Below are 20,456 nucleotides of genomic sequence, written 5' to 3'. Positions count from 1 at the left end.
TGAGTCTGGAGGTCTTTTCCCAACTTTGAAAGTGCCATGCTAAAGGCGGGTTCAAACACCACATCTACACACGGTGTGCTGTTTCTGACCACTTCCTCCTCATTCCTCACTGTGGTTGATTTTCCAAGTGTAGCCTGGATTGAACTGAGGACCAACTGACCTAACTCCTCAATGATGCATTTTTGTTTTTGTTTTCCCTGGCCCAGCGCCAGGATAAGAGGCCACCTTCGTGTGGGGAGATGAAAGCTTTGAGAGAAGCAAGTGCCTTTTGCAATCCCTCACCTGAATATCCAGTAGCACCTTGTGGAATAAAACCAGGCTAAGCTGTTGTTCTCAAACATGTTTATTTGTAACAGTTTTACATGGCGTGTTACAGAAATTAATGGAAAATTTCTAAAAATCTTGCTGTTCTGTTGAATGCATTGTACATAAAGTTAAAAATAATGTGTCCCATATATGTTAACAAACTGTCATCTGAGGTAAAGTTAAAGTAGGTCTAGAAATGTACTGCAACAGTCATTTTCTCTTTCTCATCTTTATTAAAAAAATATGTGTCAGAACGCAGAAATTGAAATGAACCAAACCCACAGAGAAAACTTTTTTTTTTTTTTTTTTAAAGGAGGTGCCTGGTACATTACACGATGGGGTTTCAGTAGACACTGGGATGAGTACAAATTATCAAAAAGTCTTGCGGCATGGAAAGATCAGAGAGCTGTGGGGGATGGGGACGGAATGACAGGTGGTGTTTCCCTGGTTTCAAAATTTAAAGTGACAAATTTCGTGCTAGTGAAGGATGAGGCATTAACAGTTGTACACGTGGATTTTTTATCGCTCTAACTGAAACGGTGCAGATACCCCATGGCCTTTCGGGACCAGCACCTCAGCTCTCATTTGGAAATTTCACTGTCTTCCTGGGATAGGATACGGTGGTTCTGAGCTCACCACACAGTGCTTCTTAAACAGCAGAATTCTGCCAATGATAACATGGGTGGCAGCTGCAAATCTTGACTTTGTTTCCCTCACTTTCCCTCATCCCATGGGGCCATCTTCCTTACGTTCTGAGCCAGTTATGTCTTCAACCACATTCAAGGAAGGATGACAAGTCCACTGGGCTGTCACTTTTGGGCTATGACATGAGCCCCGTACCATGTACCTGATGTACCCGCAGCAGCAACATCAGCCAGAGTTCACGTGCAACGTGTCAGGAGCAACCCACAGAATCAGTGTACAGGGTGTGATACTGCAAGACAAACTCTAAGACAGCCATAGTGAGGGAGAAGATAGCACCACTGGTTTAGAATCAGAATCATGGACAACAGAGCAACTGAAGTCATTTCCCCACGGGAATGGCCTATCTTATCAAATCCCCAGAAAACACAACTGAGCTGATTTCAGGACAACTCGGATGCGTATCCCACCGTCTGCATTTTCCCCTTCACGTGGAAGGAACTCATCAAAGGTGTATGCACGTTCCTGGAGAACTGACGCCGGACCGACACATGCCAGCAGCAGAGGAAGGTCAAGGGCCCTTTCCACCTTCCTGGTTCTTCAGATCTTCCACATTAGGGTGGCGGGTCCATATAGCCTATAATGGACACTTTCCCGCTTTCCTTAACTGGACAACATTTAGATCCCAGTGACCTGAACGTGTCTTATTTGGGCTTCAAACGGTAACAGTTGCCTCGACTTACCAACTTTTTCCTTTGGGAACAGTATACCTTCTCCCGAATCATTTCCATGTCTATGGATAGGAAGAACCAAAGCACACAGGCCTATTCAAGCCAATTGTATCAAGGTAAATGCGACTCGTCAAATTTTAAAACCAAGTCATCATAATTACCCCATCCCCAATCCAATTCATCAAATGACTCCTTAAAGTTTTCTTCTTAGTGTTAAACCACTAAATTCAACATACGGTAACTGCATAGGAATGTCGGGAAAACACATGTGACCTGTAGAACAATTCTCTGTAGGGCAAAAATATATAGATTCTTTGTGAAAATCATGTGCGAAACGTACGAACCGAACACTGCACTTTTTGTCTCATAAATGTAAAAAAAGGAAGCTTAAACTCTTCTGTTTCACATACAAACAGTCCAGGGACTTCTAGCGGGGGTGGGGCAGGGGTGGGAGTGGAGAGGTGGGAGTGAGTTTCAGAATCTGAAGGACAGGCCTTCAGACCGAGGACTGTCTCTTGTTTCACACAGAGGGCGGTACTCTTGCCGAAAGGCTCAAGGAGATGGTGGAGTCACGTGCTCCCGTCCTGATCACTAGCTGCTGATTGGCCAACTGCTCCCACCAGCTGGCCCTGAACTCCAGCTTCCCACCAGATGCTCCAGAGTAACCTCTGGAAAGTGAGCCCCCATCCATCAAGTCTGTCACATCTTGCACTCAATCAGCTACCTTCTCTACAGTGTGATGGCATTATTAAAAAGCATTTTCATTAACATTTATATTTACAAAAAAAAAAAAAAACAAACCAAACTGGCAATTTTTTTTTTTTCATTAGAACTCCTTAAAGCCATTTCCCTTAAATATTTAAAGAGTTTAATGGTAAGGTTTTTTTTTTTTTTTTCAAGGTATAAAATAAAAATTCCATTTGAATTTTCTGATGTACAAAAAGAGATAGAGATGAACCATCCTGACCATGGAATCAGTTTGTTATGCTGAATATTCATGTCACCGTTTTTCCATTAGAAAGTTGGTTTTTTAAGTACCAGAACCACATTACTAGGATTGTACCAGAATTATTTGGCAATGACTTTTCTTTGAAAATGGCACATGGAGAAGACACTTGTCTGCATAGCATCACAGCAGCAAGATATCGGAAAAATAAAAAATATCATTTTATTGTCCTTAGAGTTTAGAGCTTCCTAGGTAATCAGATGCATTTTTCATCTTTCTCATCAATGGGATTCGATGTCCTTTCCTACTCACAGAGCGAAGGTTAAACCGAAAGCTGTCTTTCTCCACCGGGATGCAGAATAGCTAAAGGGTTGTTTTGGCAACATTCTCAATCAAGAATCATCATCAATCACTCATTTGTCTTGCGATTTCAAGTTAATTCATTTCATACAAGGCTTTTTTTTTTTTTTCCCCCCAGTTAGATTTCTTCACCAATATCTAAAAAAAGTCAAAAGCAATACAAAAATTTGTACACCCATTAATTCTCAAACATGACAAAGAAGGGAAAGGGGAAAGATGGCAGACCAGGCCTTGGGGGGTGGTGACGATGACACTGAGGAACTCCCGCTTTTGCCTCAATGACGTCAGTGCCAACCCTGATGAAACTCTCTGAGGCCTGTTCCTCCCCATCGGATGTCTTTACATCGGTCAACAGGTAGAGAAATAAAAGGAGAACTATGGTTTCACACACGAGGTCATCTTAAACCCACCCTAAGGGAGCTTAGAATATTTGTTGGGCAAGCATTTGCTTGACTTGTGATTCCATGTTGGGTATGATTTGTTTATACTCTTGTGTGGTTTTGTTTGTTTGTTTTTGTGCTGCCATAAATATCTGCTGTAAGTTGCCAAAAACTCTTAGTTCCCTCTTCCAAGCGAGTTCCATTGGGCAATCATGAATTTCTTCGTGGGATGAGGTGAGGTGAAAGAATACAAGAGAGCCTGTCGTGATGCTGATTTCCATGCCGGTCTTGAAGCACCTGCCGCAAGCCCGTGTCAATGCTATTTCTTAGGTCTGTGGATCTGCGCATAGAGAGGCTCCAGCTCCTGGGAACAGAGGGACAACGTGAGACCCATTCTTTTCCCAAGAGGACTTTCTCAGATGGCTGGGGAAGGAGGGTTTGGGATTAGAACAGAAAGGTGACAGTTTATGATGAATGACTCAAGGTTATTTTTGGATTATCCGATCATGGTGCATATCATTTTGGCAACTTTTTTTTTATCCTTAAGAAGCATGACTCACCCAGTTGTGCCCCCTGGTCTTCCAGCTGAGCCTAGCTGCCCTGTTAGGGAAACGGTAGGGTCTAATAAAGAGAGCTGGACCAGCTGTGTGACACGGACAAGATACTCACACTCTCTGAGCCTCGGTTTCCTCAGCTATGAAAGGGGAACAGCAGGGTTTATCCACAGGGTTCTCGGAGAATTAGAGACACTATCTCTACAGCCTCTAGCACAGTGCTTTGGAAGTTATGGGTCTTCAGAACATGCTGACAACTAGAGTAGGTCAAGTGAACGTTTTCCCACCACGGTTTTACGAATACCCACTGGCGACTGTTGGAATTCTATTTCAAACTGCTCTTTGATGTCAACGAGCAGTGAAGACGGGATATGTGTTAGAGCAAGAGTTAGAGCAGTTGTGCCCTCTGCTCTTAGTTAAAACCTTCTGGGACATGTTTCTCTCTACTCTGCTGTTTGAGGTTTGGTCAGTCATTCTCCTGCACCCGTGTGGCTGTCCTGAGACCTACACAAGGGTTTTCATCAGCATCTGACACAGTAAACCTTCCATCCAAATGCAGATGGGAAGAGGTGCTTGGCATTGTTGAAACCACTTCAGACTTCATGTTGAAAGGGACCAAGGTGCACTGGCCAAGGAGATCAATACACTGGTCTGAAGCATGCATAGGCGCTTCTGTTACAGTTGACCTTTATGCTGTCACTCTTGGGTGTTTGTACCAGAATTACATGGATACTGATATCTTAATTCTGTTGTATTGTATGGTTTAGCCCACCTCCTGCCATGTAACTATAAATTGTTTTTAACTACTTATTTTCCTGAACCATCAGGTTGAACTGGTATCTATAGCCCCTACTATGTGTCTGGCATCACGCTAGGTATTTTCAAGTACATTGTCGTTCGAACCCATCACAAGAGCCTTGTACAGCAGATGATTTATCTCTTTTGCAAATGAGAAACTAAGCCCAGAGAAGTTAAGTAATCTGTCCATGGTCAGACAGCTAGTAAGTTTGGGACATAAGATCTAAAAGTAGGTCCAGTGCTTTTTTGCAGTCTATGACAACAGTTGCCATAAAAACAAAACAAAAAAGCAAAAAGACAAAAAAAAAAAAAAAAGCCCCCAATTCCCACCCATCCCTGTAGATTGAATCTACAGTGTTGTAGAGTGTCCTATGTTATCTGGCTAATGGTCCTAGGAGTGGCTTTTATTCTTTCCATCTTCATTTTGTAGATAAAAACTGAAAATCAAAGAGGTTGCGTGATCTCAAAGTCACTCTGCTACCTTTCATGGGTTTTAATACATTGTATTGCTTGCTTTTCTTGTAAAGTGAGGATGGGCTAGAAGATAATTTTATCCACACCCATCATTTGACAGATGAGGAATGTGAAGCCCAGTGAAAAGAGCTTTTTTTCCCCCAGAGTCACAAGGTTACTTAGTAACCATGTCGTGAACAGAATCCAGGACTCACGTCATCAGGTCCAGGATGTTTTCTTCTAGAACTTATATCTCTGTATTCTTCCAGGCAGAAGGCGCCTCCTTCGAGGCACTCTAACCTGACAGATGGCCGTTTTGTCCCTTGCCACCCATGGAACTTCAGACCCCCTTTGGAGATGTAAAGAATAATACTTCTTCCCAATATCCAGTGATAGAAAGTAGGAAAGTCCATTCTCCACACCCTACTTCTGAGTTACCACTTTGCGGTTCCATCTGCTAGCACACAGTAGATGCTCAAGGAAGGTTTGTTGAATGAATGAATGACCAGGATACAGTTTGTTCTGTTTCACTGTTCCAATCCTTTTATCAACACACTCTCACCTGGCTTTATTCTCTCAAAATTGAATCAAGCACAAGCTAGAGTGGATGATTTATTAAGCACCCAATCTGTTCTCCGCCAATGACTAGAAATGTTTCAAATACCTGTTGTTAAGGCTAGACATGTAGCTTTCCCGTGTTTGTCTTCCTGGGGTGGGGTGGGTGGAGCAAAGGTGGAGTGAAGGGTAGGGTCGTGAAGTCTAACTACTGGGGAACGGTTTCTTTTGCCTACGCTGGGCAAAGGATGCATCCACTTCCTTTCCTGAGTATCCTTTCTCAGCCCACCCTGCTTTTTGGATGCCCAAAGAAGTCAGGCTGCCTTGATCTCACCCTACAATTTGCTCTCTTCTAATTTTGGAAACTAATTTATTCAACTGAGAATGACACCTAAAAACAGAAGAAGACAGCAGGCTCAGACAGGGTAATTAATGCCACACTGCATTAACTTTCTGCAGCTGAGATAAATATTCACACATCTCCTGCTTGCCGGAATTCAGCTTCAAATACCCATCACAACAGTGGTAACGACTGCAGTCAACTCTCAATTATCCCCACTAATGAAGGGGAGCAGTGGTGTGGAAAACCCCAAGCAGCAGATAATCCCAAAGTCTGACACCGTGATGCATTATACGGTGGGGCAACAGCTTTACCTTCCTTGTTACAGCATCTAAGACTGTCAGAGCTGCAGGGGAGCTAAGAAATCATTTGATCCAGAAATTTCTGACCTGACTTCTGGCAAGGTCAGAGTGGGGTCTCTAGGCTGTTTTCAATATTCCACGAAGCCTAAATGGAATCACGCATTAACACAGCACACTGTTGACATTTTCGGGTTTTTTATTTTATCTTTTTGTCAGATCTGACCAGATCTCTGCCCTGCCTCAAATCCTTCAAAGCCTCCCCATTACCCACAGGGTGAGGTCAAAGCTCCTTCACTGGGCACATAAGACCCATTAGTCTTGTAGTCCATTAGAGCTAATAAATGCCCCTTCTAGACTATGAATCAGAACTCACCCTTCAGGTCATGTCTATCATGCTTGAAGAAAAGAAATTCCTCCTGCCTCTGTCCGAATGATCTTTCTGAAATGGATGTGGCCCTGCCAGTTCCCTGCTTAGAACCACCCTCCTGACTCCTTCCTCCCCCAAGGATAATGCTGACCCCTCGGGGTGGGCCACGAGGCCCTTCTGATCTGGCCCCACCTCCCGGCCCAGCCTCATCTCCTTGCTCTCCCCTAGGCCACTCCTTCCGCCCTGTCACCCTGACATGCTGGGATTTCCCATCTCCGAGACTCTGCTCAGACAGCTCCTTCTGCCTTCAGGGCCTCTCTTTGTCCTGCACCTGGGGGTTCAGGCTTTCAGAACCAGCTCACAGAGGAGGGCTTCCTGGGCCGTGCAGGCAACACGGATCACTCTGCTCCTGGACTCCGGTGGTGCCCTGTGGAGACCTCCGTCTACACAGCCACCACGTTATCTCCACACGGTGGGCTCTGCTGTTGCGACAGCTTGGAACCTGGGAGGCACACCCTCTAACAACACAGGGCACAAGGCTGTGGACGAGTAAATAAAAGGTGCTTCTCTGAATGGGAATTGGCAAATACTAAAGAACTTCAGGCTCATTTTGAATCTGACATCTTCACAACCTTCCTTTCCAGAGGACAACAAAGTACACAGAAACCATGCAGGAAAAGGAGAACAAATCAACCTTCCACCCTTTGCTTTAAGTTAAATGCCCTGTTTTCTGGGAGGCGCAATGAAAGAATGCAAGCAATGCCATGTGAAACTGGGCAGATCCAGGCTGGTACGCTCATTGCCAACTGCCCGCAGCCAAAACCCACCAGGAACACACTTGCACTTGAACAAGTCGGGTTTAATACTCATTACAATGGGGGGAACCACAGGTAGGTCTGGAAGCGGTGGTTAGAAAGGGCTTCTTCCAGGGTTAGGATTTTAGGAGATGTTTAGGGGGACGGTCAAGAAAGTGAGGTTTCTCTCTGGTTTGAATGCTTTCAGGAAGCAGGAGTTACCTTACTCTTACCTGCAAGGCAGGAAGCACGGAGCAAGGCTAAAGCCAGGAGAGAAGACTCTTAGTTTGCTTTTGGAATTTGGACCATGTTCATGTTTGCTGGGCTCAGTGAGGGTACCAAGTGGTCTGGATTTGCCTTGACCCATCATGGTCACAGAGCGCCTTGTCTGATGCTGATGCCCTGTGAAATTGTGCATCAGAACACCACCGGGCCCAGCTCTGAGGGCCGGGCGGGTTCCTGGCTATTAGGCTGCTGTTCTCCTTCTCACTGTCACCTACTTAGAGACCTTAAGCCTCTGCGCAGGTTGCTTAATTCCCTTGAGCGTCGGTTTTCTCATCTGTACAGTGAGACGAGAAATCCTCTCTATGAAAGGTATGGTGAGGACTGAAGGAGAAAATACGCATTGATTGTCTGGCATGAGCCTGGCACAGAGGAGGTATATCCTTATGTCTGGGTGCGTGGCTCTACTCCTCCTTTACAGAAGATGGTTTTAGGCCGAACCATCACTCAGAGGTGGCTTTCCATATTGCCTTTCCTTCATATAGCACAGTCCTTCATGGTATAACTTTTCTGTTAGGAAAGCTAATAATGGCATGAGAACTGCCCTGGGAAAGTGGGGAAAAAGAATGTGGGATCTGGTTGCAAGTCCTGGTGGATAATAGAGATGTCCACGTGTTTGCAGACTCCTTTAGGTAAGAAGTCTGAATTCAGCGGAATCAGAGAATGAGATGATAACAATAGCTTATATTTACAGAAATCTTTACGGTCTAGAAAGGGCTTTCCTCCATCACATATGTGATCCCACCCTGGACCATGGCAACCTGGGAATTCCCACTGCCATGTACAGGGAGGAACCAAGGCTCCCCCGAGTTTGGTGACTGGCTCTAGACCACTCAGCCAGTACACGGCACAGCTGGGGTAGAACCAGATTGGTTTATTTTTGTTCACTTTTCAATTGCACTACAATTAAAAAGCACTGTATTTGCCATTTTACTCATTTTTAAGCATACAACTCAGGGACATTTATTACATTCACAATGTTGTGCATCCATCACTGCCCTTTCTAAATCTCTCTTTCTTTTTTTATTTTTAGGGCCGAACCTGTGTCATATAGAAGTTCCAGGCTAGGGGTCAAATAGGAGCTGCAGCTGCCGGTCTACGCCACAGCCACAGCCAAGTGGGATCCAAGCCACGACTGCAACTTACACCATATCTCATGGCAATGCTGGATTCTTAACCCACTGAGCAAGGCTAAGGATCAAACCCACATCCTCATGGATACTAGTTGGGTTCGTAACCCACTAAGCCACAATGGGAACTCCGCTAAATGTCTTTCTTTATCCCAAATAGAGGCTGTACCTATTAAGCAGTAACCCTTTGGTCCCCCTGACTCCCAGCCCTTAGGAACTAACCTTGAATTTACTTTCCAGCTCTATGAATTTATCTATTCTTTCTTTTTTTTTCTTTTCCGGCTGCCTCTTGGCATATGGAATTCTTGGGTCAGGGATCAGATATGAGCCAGAGCTGCAGCCTACACTGCCTGCACCTGCGGCCATGCCGGGTCCTTTAAGCCATTGTGCCAGGCTAAGGATCGAAACCTGTCACCTAGGGCTACAGACATGCTGCCAAGGTGATCCCATTTTGCCACATTAGGAACCCCCCTTTATTTATTTATTTATTTGTTTATTTTTGGTCTTTTTTTGTCTTTTTAGGGCCGCATATGGAGGTTCCCAGGCTAGGGGTCTAACTGGAGCTGTAGCTGCCAGCCTACGCCAGAGCTACAGCCACGCCAGATCTGAGCCGTGTCTGCAACCTACACCACAGCTCACGGCAAGGCCAGATTCTTAACCCACTGAGTGAGGTCAGGGAACAAACCTGCAACCTCATGGTTCCTAGTCAGATTCCTTTCTGATCTGCCCCGAGGGGAATTTCCTTGGGGCATAATTTGCATACAATGAAATGTTCCCGTTTCAAGTGTGCAGTTCGATGAGCTGTGATCTATACAAACCCATCTGGCTCTCCCCAGAGCAGTCAATCTACAGAACATGTCCTTACCCTAAAACCTTCCCGGGTCCCTCTCAGCCAGCCCCTCACTCCGGTGTGGCAACCACTGATCTGCTTTTGACCACTGTGGATTAGGTTTGTTTTCTCGAGAGTTTCATGTAAACACACCCAGCTCTGTCTAAACCCACTCGCCTCTTCACTGCCACAGGATCCCTCCGGTGGAACATCAGAGCAAGAAGGGCCCTCAGTCTGACAGTTCCTTTCCTCCAGGAAGAAACAGAGGTCCCCAGGAAGAAAGAGAGGTCCCCAGATGTAAGCATCGTGTTCCCCAAAGTCTGCAGGAAATAGTGGAGAGCCAGGAGGGCAGCCCAGGGTCTAGACTCTCATCTCTGTGCCTCTTCTCTCACTTTCCCTACCTGTCCTCAGCTATCTGTCTTGAAGTATACAGGCAAATAGCTTCCTATGCCACATTCAGAGGAGCTCCTTTGGAAAGCCACCTAAATTGTGCCCAATACTTTGCATCCATTTCATTCTTCTTGGGCTTGTTTTTGGAAAGCTTGGCTACATGGAGCAAAGGTATGTCCAGAACAAATGATGGGTGGGGGAAGACGTGGCATGCTGAGAAAGGTGGTCTCAGACGAGAGGTCAACGCGCCATGCAGTCTCGTTGCTAAGCAAGCCCATTTCCAGCCCATCTGGGAGCCGGGGGGTGAGAGCCACACTGAGCCAAGCTGGGGTCAGACTGCAGCTGGGAGGCGAGCCAAAGCTTAGTCCCTCAGCATCACCCTGCCTCGGCAGCAACTTCAGCCTCAGGGTCTTTTGGCCCCAACACCTGGGCCTAGTTCTTTGCCTGGCTTGTCAAAATGAAAAAGGCAGTGGTAACCAGAGAGTGAAAATAAAGCTGACATAACCAAAGCTCCATCTGAATCCATGAAGGATGCATGGGTTTTAGAGCCGCAAAGACTCCAGCCATCTTCCCAATGCCTTGTATGAACTGAGGCAGGCATTTCACCTGGGCCTCAGTCTCTTCATCTGTACATTGGGGTCTGTGACATCACCACCATGGTAACAAGTCATAGGTGACCTCATATGACATAAAGACTTCTAACAGGTGGTGGGAATCTTCCTGTCCCTATTATTCAAAGGTAAGGGAAAAAAACAAACAAAGAAACAAAAAAAAACAAGCCAAAGGCTGAACCACTTTCAGCCTGAACATCTGACCTTCAGGGTAGGAAAGTCTTCAAAACACAGGATGGATTTATCCACGATGCCTTAGAGACTGAAGGTGCTGCCAAGTGTGCTCGCTTCCTGGGGTCTCCGGCTGCCAAAACCCACTTGGTGAACACACAGATGCACAATCTGAGTTCCCAAGGGGTGTGCATGTGTTCTGATGAATTTTGCATGTTCCCAATAATACTAACAACTGGCACAAACTGTCTGCTCTGCACACGGCAATCAGCGGTTCTCTGCCATAAGCAGGTAGGCTCCTGCTGGTCAGGAGTGGGTCCCGGACCTCCAGCAGACAGTCACAGGGAACCCTAATGAAGTCAACATACTGAAGGGACATTTGAGCTCCCCTTCATTATCTGGGAATGAGCCAGCCCAGGCGACGGGTGCTGCTGGAAGATCTTGTTTGAGAATAGGGTCTTCCATGCTCTGGTTGGATGACCCCAGGCAGGTTAGAAGGCCCAAGAATGTGAGAGTCAGAAGGGCCTAAGGGAATTGCCTTTTTTTTTTTTTTTTTAAATCTCTTTAGGGCCACACCCGTGGCATATGGAGGTTCCCAGACAAGGGGTCGAATCAGAGCTGCAGCTGCCACAGCCACTGCAATGCCAGATCTGAGCTGAGTCTATGACCTACACCACACGCTCACCGCAATGCTGGATCCTTAACCCACTGAGCAAGGCCAGGGATGGAACCCACATCGTCATGGATACTAGTTGGGTGTGTTAACTGCTGAGCCATGGTGGGAACTCTGGGAATTACTTTACAGAAGAGAAGACCAAAGGTCAGAAATTGAAGCCATCTGCCTCACTTCACAAGCAATTAAGTCAAAGTGAGGCTGCTAAGACCCAGGTAGCCCGGTCCTGGTTGAGTGTGCTTATGTTATTTAATCTGGGTCTAGTTCAAATCCTAGCCCCATTAAGGTGTGGACCTTGTGATGTCCACAAATCATTAACCTCTCTACCTTACCTGTTATATTTGTGAAACAGGAATAATAAAAGTACTTATGTGGAATTCCTGCCATGGCTCAGCAGAAACAAAGCTGACTAGTATCCATGAGGACTAGTTCCATCCCTGGCCTCACTCAGTGGGTTACAGATCTGGTGTTGCCACGAGCTGTGGTGTGGGTCGCAGATGCGGCTCAGATTTGATGTTGCTGTGGTTGTGGTGTAGGCCGGTGGCTCCAGCTCTGATTCAACCCCTAGCCTGCAAATTGAAGTAAGTGATGTTTATAAAAGTGCTTATAAACACACTAGTAATTTTTAAATTTATTTTAGTAGTAGTAGTAAGTGCAAGGCTACTTGCGTTACCTTCTGCAGAGTAATTCCTGAAACAGTGAGTGAGATCTAAATCAGAGGTCAGCAGGGAGTTCCCTTCAGTAGTAATGAACCTGTCCAACTAGTATCCATGAGGATGTGGGTTTGATCCCTGGCCTCACTCAGTGGGTTAAGGATTCGGCATTGCTGTGAGCTGTAGTGTAGGTCAAAGACTTGGCTTGGATCCCATGTTCCTATGGCTGCGGTGTAGGCTAGCAGCTGCAGCTCCAATTTGACCCCTAGCCTGGGAACTTCTATAGACTGCAGGTGTGCACCCCGCACACCCAAAAAAAGAAATAAAAAGGAAAAAAAAATCGGAGGTCAGCACATAACAGTCCATTGTCCAGTTTTAGGGGCTACCTTTTTTTTTTTTTTGTAAATAAAGTATTACTGGAACTCAGAGCCAGTCCTCCATGTACCTTTTTTTTTTTCCTTGGACTACATCTATGGGATGTGGAAATTCCTGGGCCAGGGATCAAACTTGAGCCACAGCAGTGACAATTCCAGATCCTTAACCTGCTGAGCCACAAGGAAAGTCCTCTGCTGCTTTCCTGCTACAACAGTAGTCAGTTGTGACTGAGGCCAGATGGCCCACAAAGCATAAACAGTTACAGAGAGTTTGCTGACCTCCGGTCTAAATGATCAGGGGTTTCTAGTTGTGCCCACTACGCTGGGGGCTAAAACCCATGTTGAAATCTCCACCTCTTGTCTTTTGTCCTCCGGAGTCTTGGATGCAGCGATCTACCAGCATCTCCACCTGCAAGTTCACAGGCACCTGAACTACCACTGGTCCCTAAGTACACTTTCTTTCTGCTCAAGCATGTGGCTCTGCGTTCCCAACACAGTCCCAGGCAGCACCCCGAACCCCCAGCCAGGAAGGCAGGGGTCATCCTAGCTTATGCTCTCTTCTTGCTCACCTCCCACTTCCCAGTCTTAACCTCCTCCTGATTCCACCTTGTAATATCCCTGGGCATCAAGCCCACCTCTGCAACCTGGCCTCAGCCGACATGGCCCTCAGACCTTCCCATCTCTCGCCTAGACTAACTCGGCTCGCACATGCCTCAGAGTACCATGGCCATCAGAAAGAGATTATTTTCCATTCTTGTGATTCTTTGTATAAGGCTCTTTGTTGTGTGATTCTATTTTAAAATGGAATGGTAATAATAACGCCAAACACATGTATTTTACTTTCAAAGCTTCTACTTTCGTATTCATATTTTCTGATTCTGGGAGAGCCTGGGGAGGGAGCTGTTGCAATTACCCATTGTCACCTATCCATGGGGACCAGGGACTCGAGGGGTTATCTGAGGTCCTGCCCAAGGAAGCCTGCTTTGGAAACATAACTCAGACCCAAGTCCCCCGAGTCTGGTCATTTCTTTTCTTTCTTTCTTTTTTTAATCTCCCTCCCAAAGCATCTGAAGTTCTGCTTTCTTCTTCTTTGAACATTAAAAATCCATCTGGTAATATTTTATATGTCTTGGGTTCCCACTATCAAGATCGGTATTAAAAAAATGACAGTGACATTATTTATGGCAATATCTATTGTTACGAAGGGAGACAGACCAAACAATTCCCCATTGTTACAGCTGCTACTTTGACTTGACAGCTGGGAGAGTCTGATAGGCAGTTTATTTACTTAGCTATTTAACCAAATAAATGTTTTCATTTTTCTTTCATCTCCTCCAAAGCTAACATTTCGCCCTTAAAATTGCTCGAGCCACACATCAGTGAAGTATAAATTACCTGCCATTCCCACACCAGCTATTATAATATTATTTGGGCTCCCCCCCCCCCTTTTTTTTTTTTTTGCTCCTGTTGACCCAGTCTTTCAAAGACACGTGATTCTCCCAGATGGGAGGGTAGGGAAAAAAATGAAATAATGGAAGAGAGTCCCTTTTATTGCTAAAACCGAAATGCTCTTTGAGATTGGCCCTGAAGCTTCCCTCTGCGAGGATTGAGGCTGTCTGTTTCCTGACTAGGGTGGGATATGGTTTAACTTATCAACAGATGTCACCCTTACTACTCAGAATTGTGTGGGCATTTCTAATAAAAAGCAGCTGGAGATAATGGCTGCAAGGGCGATAAGAAGAAAGAGACCCTTGCTTTCCAACTGTTCAGAGGCAGAGGGGAAGATAGAGGCATGGACGTAACTACCCCTGCATCGTAGCCTTTCTCCAAAGGCCTGGAAAAGGCACTACGAAATTGCAGTCAATAAGTTTCCAGTTGGAAGGACAGGTGAATGGGATGGAGACAGAAAGATCAAATGTAGCTTGTGGCTGCTCTTGAAGGAGGGGCCCCAAAGGCTCATCTGGGCGTCCCTCGTGGGTGTCTTAAGGGATATGCCTGCAAGGCTGGCATCAGCCTCTTGGCATGAGATTCTTGATAGGCAATTGTGAAATTGCCAGACTAAGCTCTGAAAGGAAGAAAATTGCTTCATTGAAGATTACAGCCTAGCACTCCTTTGGAGCTGGGAGCTACTTATTACGATTTATATGGCAATCTAAGATAAGGCTGCTTGTTTTTGTGAGAAGTGAAAGGAGGCCTGTGAGGCCCTAACAGGGGTTGTTCTGATTATGGGACACGGCAAGCCAGAGAATGAAGAAGTAGGGTTTTTCTTTTTGGAGAAAAAGCTGTTTTGAGGCATAGTGAAAATTAATTACTTGCAAAGAGGAAGGTACAAAGCAAAAGCTCCCAGCCGTTGGCCTGGGTCCTTACGGTAGAATTTATTCAACAGAAGAACGAAGGGGCTAAGTGTATAAAACCCGGGGAGGGGAGAACCGCATTTACTGAGCGTGTATGTGGTGGTCGTGGTGCTGATGGCAACTTGGCCGCATCCTCTGTGTCAGACACTGTGTTAAGGGCTCCACATACATCACCTCGTTTTGTCCAAACAGTAACCCTATGAGGACACTAAGTTTATTCCCCCCCCTTTTTTTCTGTCTTTTGTCTTTTTAGGGCTGCACCTGTGGCATATGGAGGTTCCCAGGCTTGGGGTCTAACCGGAGCTATAGCTGCCAGCCTACACCACAGCCACAGCAATGTCAGATCCAAGCCACATCTGTGACCTACACCACAGCTCACAGTAACGCCGGATCCTCAACCCACTGAGCAAGGCTAGAGATCAAACCTACAACCTCATGGTTCCTAGTCGGATTCATTTCTGCACGATGGGGACTCCTATCTTTATTTTTTAAAACAAGATAGAGAAGCGCTATGAAATCTCATCAGGGTCACCTAGCTCTAAGTGCTAGCGCCAGATTCTGAATTCACTCCTGGTCTAGAACCCAGATTTTTAAGCTGAGTACCAAGCGTCTCTCTCCATATGCTATTGCAGTTAATGTAATGGATACACTGCCCCTTCCAGCACATAAACTGACACTCACCAGAAAGTGTGGTTCCTGCCTGGGATCCCCTGCGGTTAAGCAGCTGAGCTAGAGTTTGAACTCAAACTCTGAATCCTGAGCTCTTCCCACTGCACCATGCCACATCGATTCACAACTCAGCCTTGGCCTGGGGTTCTAGTCAGAGCACCCAACATGGAACAGGCCCCACAAAACAGTCTGTACGACCACCTTGAGCAGAATAGGCTCATAAAGATGAGGGTGGGAAACATGGATCCGCAAATGCCCTATGTCATCTTTCTTCTCTAGAAGAACTTCAATGTTAGGATAAGGTCGGCGGTTATCCGGACGAATGGCTCTTGTCACCCCTAGTTCACTTGTCAGATTTTCCAAGGCAAGGTTGAGCATGTGCAATAAAACATACATCACGGGCAAAAAAACCTCTTGGGGGAATCTTCCCAAGGCGTCCACTCATGACCTCCAACTTTTGTCTTTCCTGGAACATTGACTTTGCCCGTGTTACAAGCTCCCCAAACCGCTTTGAAAGACTGGATTTTTAATTAAAAAAAAAAAATTTTTTTTCCTGTCTTTTTAGGGCCATATCCATGGCATATGGAGGTTCCTAGGCTAGCGGTCAAATCGGAGCTATAGCCACCACTGGCACCACAACTGCAGCAACGCCAAATCCGAGCTGTGTCTGCGACCTACACCTTCACTCATGGCAGTGCCGGATCCTTAACCCACTGAGCGAGGCTAGGGATCGAACCTGTGTCCTCATGGATACTAGTCAGATTCGTTTCCACTGAGCCACAGCGGGAACTCCAAGATCGGATTTTTTAGACGGTCATTTACATGGTGTTCTCATGTGCAATTGTACTGAGGTGAAACGTGGCAAAATGTATGGTATGCGATGTTCTTTAATCACAAAATCTATTAACCAAATGTACTTTCAACACACTGTGCGCACTTTCAATAACCAGCAGAATGACTTACACACGAACGGCAACTGATTCCAAGGCAACCTCAGAATCCATTTACCAACAGTGAAAACTATTTACCATTTTAATGGTTCTGACCATGCTGTTCAGGCCTAAAAAAAAAAAGGAGCTCTGTCGGTATGGCCTTGCAGTTCTAACACATTTATGGAAAACTAGAAAGGTATCTGAAAATTGAACGCATTTGTCAAAGAGTGACCTTAGAAATCATGTCTGGGTAACAAGGGGTACTTCTGTCTCCCGAGAAAGTTCACTTCATCAGCCCCTCTTTCTTTCCATCAAATCAGATGTATTGAAATTCAAGTGCCCCAAACCACTTTGAGTAAATGTAAGGGCCCCCTCTTGAAGTAGCTGCTGATGGAATCTGAAGTGGGTTGGTGGCAAGCTACAGGCTGCAGCACAGGTGCAAACAGCAGAGCCCAGAAGCAAGTGCCATGCGCCTTTGAGCTTTGAACTCCATTTTCACATGGGAAAGGGTGCGAGGGGGCCCCTTTTGGCCAAAGTGGGCTCGCGTGACACCCCCCCCCCCACCTGCCCCATGTCCAGTGACCTTACTTCAAGCACTGCTTATTCTTGTTTCTTAGCCTGGCTTCTCCGTGTGTTTGGTTGGTGACCCTCTGAGGTCAGTGGCATATAAGCAGGTGCAGTGACACACTGCTGAAAGAATTTAAGCATCTGGACCACATCGCGCTGAGAAAGGATTGGGGTGAGCAGAAGGAGCCCCTCTCAGATGGTTGATGCTTAAAGGACCTGATTCCACGTTAAGGAGTTTGGACCAGGCCTCCTTCTACCACCGCCGCCCACTTAGAACACAGCGTTAATACATGATCATTCCCCACCCCACACCTCTACCCCTACCTCCCAAGAGATGTCAAAGGTCATGCATCCATGAGGATAAACAAGGGGAAAACAGACACCAGGCAAGGCGAGATGGTGCAAACATCAGGGGAGTGACTTCGGGGATAAACAACAAGCAGAAGGGAAAGCGGATGGCTTCAGGGTGGGAGATCAAAAAGACAGATACCTACCCAGACCTGTGCTATCTAGCTACCGGCCTGTGGACTTATATTATCACCACTGGGCTCCCCACTGGGCTCACCAAATGGATCACTGTTGGATGAGGCCTGTGACCCATCAGGCTAGAACACAAGAAGATAACACTTTTTTTTTTCTTTTCAGTAACTGAAAATATAAGACAGCTGGGCATACTTTCATGCACACACACAATCAGTCATTGTAACGGAGGCAGCGCTTCCCTTAAGAGGACGCCACTTCCGCCAGTGTGACAACATGTAGCAACGAGGATATCCATTCTCAGCTGCTCATTTGAACACCGGGGAGAAGCCCCTCAGCAACCCCGTTAGAATATAAGCATCTGAGGCAGCATTCTTTTCGACATAGGTTTCCCCATGCATTGTCCGTTTCAGACACAGAGGTCTGAAACCAAAGAAAGACAGAACCAGAAAGAATCAGCCGGGTCACTTACGGCTTCTTGCTCTTCGCTCTTGCTGGGACTTTCAAAGCCCTCTTCAAAGATGTCATCAGTGGTTGGATCACTGGCGTGGGATGCAGATGATTTGGATGGAGAGGTCTGTCTGGGGGCTGGGGTGGGAGCTACACGGAGACCATGCAAAATAAGAAAACATCCTAAGTATCTGGTGGGCAACCAGGCAGCCCCCACAGAAACCTTAGGGATCTGGTTCTATTTGAGTCAAAGCCCAGGGCTCCTCTTCCTATCACAAGTAAATCATTCAATACCTCCTCGATACCTATGTCTCTCATCTTCTCACATCCTTGACAGTCAGGAAGGAGCTGGTCCACAGAGATGGGTCATGTGGGGGTGGGGGGGTCCTCCAGGGATGGTCCCTGGATCAGCTGGATCAGCCACATCTGGGCACAGGTTAGGAATGCAAATTCTTGGCCCCTCCCCAGACACGCCTACTGTATCAGAAACTGTTTTTCCGCAGTCTCGGGTTGAGGCTCACTTTTCCCTCTCTTTCTTAACATCATACAAAAAGAACACATAGATAAGAGGGCAGTGATACGCGTTTATTGAGTGCCTTCCATGTGTCATAAACCATCCGACATTTGAGAGGCAATAATCTCCAATCTGTATAAAGGCTCTTGGAGGTAGGGGTTCTCCCGATTTTATAGGTAAGGAATGTGAAGGTTGCTAAACTGCTCACAGCCACAGAACCGGCAAGTGGTTAGAAGTAGGCTTTGTATCCTGGCACACAGTAGGTATTTCACTACTGTGCAGAATAAAGACTGTCTCACTCTCTGGGCAAAGAGACGTAGCTGATGGCAACTTCACAGCTGGCACTTGGTCCTTGTTCCATAAGGACATGCGTTTTCCTGTCCTGATCATCCCACATTTTCCTTGTCTTCTTTCTGCCAGGGGTTTATAACAAACATGCCACTAGAAACTATTCTCCTTTCAATAATTTCTAACTTGGCATTGAAAATAGCCAGCACTGGCTCAGCCTCGAAGGAGGGGTGCCTGGCTTTGATTTCAGTAGCTGAATTTCAAAAGCCACTGATAAGGCCTCCCTGCCACTCCTTTCCAGAATTTACAAAATCTGGCTGCTTATCAGACAGTGATTATAAAACTTGGTGAGTTGCTTTTGCCTCGATGAACCTCTCTGTAGAGTGATGACGTTATTTCCTATGTGCCAGTGACCTATACACGGTGCTGGGCGCTTTGCATTCACTATGCCCTCTAATAGAAACCCTGCAAGGTGGCACTGTACCTACTGTCTTTTACCGATGAAGAAACAGCCACTCAGGTGACGTTCCTTTCTTAGAGTTAAGGCAGCTATGAAACACAAGCACTGGGATTTAACACAAATCTGACATGGTCCCCCCTCCACTGCGTTTTTCTATTTCTATCTGAGGTTTACTTTTGATTCCATTCCACTCAGAACATTCGAAAGGTGAAGCTGATGAAGAGAATATAAAAACAGGTTTGGAGTTCCTGTCATGGCTCAGTGGTTAACGAATCCAACTAGGAACCATGAGGTTGTGGGTTCAATCCCTGGCCTTGCTCAGTAGGTTAAGAATCCGGCGTTGCCATGAGCTGTGGTGTAGGTTGCAGACGTGGCTCAGATCCCGCGTTGCTGTGGCTCTGGTGTAGGCCGGCAGCTGTAGCTCCGATTGAAACCCTAGCCTGGGAACCTCCATATGCCACAGGTGCGGCTCTAGAAAAAGGAAAAAAGACAAAACAACAACAACAAAACAACAACAACAAAACAGGTTTCACTCCTTTTCTTTAAAATAGAATATTTTGAATTGTTTTTTTAAAAGAGGAAGTCTGCTTTGTTTCCTGAGATGATAACAAAACCCACCAGTCATGTTGGAGTTAAATAAGATGTATGAAAACACTTTGATATGTGGTAGATGATTAATAATTATTAGCATAATTGGATTCTAGATTGCATTTCACATGGTTTCTTGCTTACTAAAGGCTGAGAATTCTGACCAAGATGCTGATTCTGAGAGGTATACTGCTCAAACTTATTGGATGGAATCAACGGGATGTGTAACTCAAAGTTCATTCAGGCAAGTGTTTTTTTTTTTTTGTCTTTTTAGGGTTGCACCTGCAGCATACGGATGTTCCCAGGCTAGGGGTCTAATGAAAGCTACAGCTGCTGGTCTACACCACAACCACAGCAACACCAGATCTGAGCCATGTCTGAGACCTACACCACATCTCACAGCAACACTGGATCCTTAATCCACCGAGCAAGGTCAGGGATCGAACCCAAGTCCTCATGGATACTAGTCGGCTTGTTACCGCTGAGCCATGACAGGAACTCCCTAGGCAAGTG

The 20,456-nt window shown here is 46.0% G+C and overlaps 1 protein-coding gene across 51 annotated transcripts in view; it reads right to left on the bottom strand.

Annotated features, from left to right (window-relative positions):
- Positions 1-325: 325 nt before the first annotated feature.
- The window catches only part of DAB1 (DAB adaptor protein 1), a 1,225,890-nt gene continuing 1,205,759 nt past the window's right edge, over positions 326-20,456 (bottom strand). For 31 of the 51 annotated variants that reach the window (XM_021093137.2, XM_084957877.1, XM_084957882.1 and 28 more), the window contains 3 exons: positions 18,116-18,243; positions 17,658-17,768; positions 326-3,729 (listed from right to left, as the gene is read on the bottom strand). In XM_021093137.2, coding sequence (XP_020948796.1) covers positions 17,673-17,768; positions 18,116-18,243 — 224 coding nt within the window. In that variant the 3' untranslated portion in view covers positions 326-3,729; positions 17,658-17,672. 51 annotated transcript variants of the gene reach the window in all.

The sequence above is a fragment of the Sus scrofa genome, chromosome 6, assembly GCF_054392235.1.
Source record: "Sus scrofa isolate SSC_HxYL_T2T_F1_AM1 chromosome 6, Sscrofa_HxYL_maternal_Yorkshire_Landrace_v2.0, whole genome shotgun sequence".
Classification (NCBI taxonomy): Eukaryota; Metazoa; Chordata; class Mammalia; order Artiodactyla; family Suidae; genus Sus; species Sus scrofa.
Note: the sequence above shows the minus strand (reverse complement) of the source record. Positions and strands in the feature narration are given on the sequence as shown.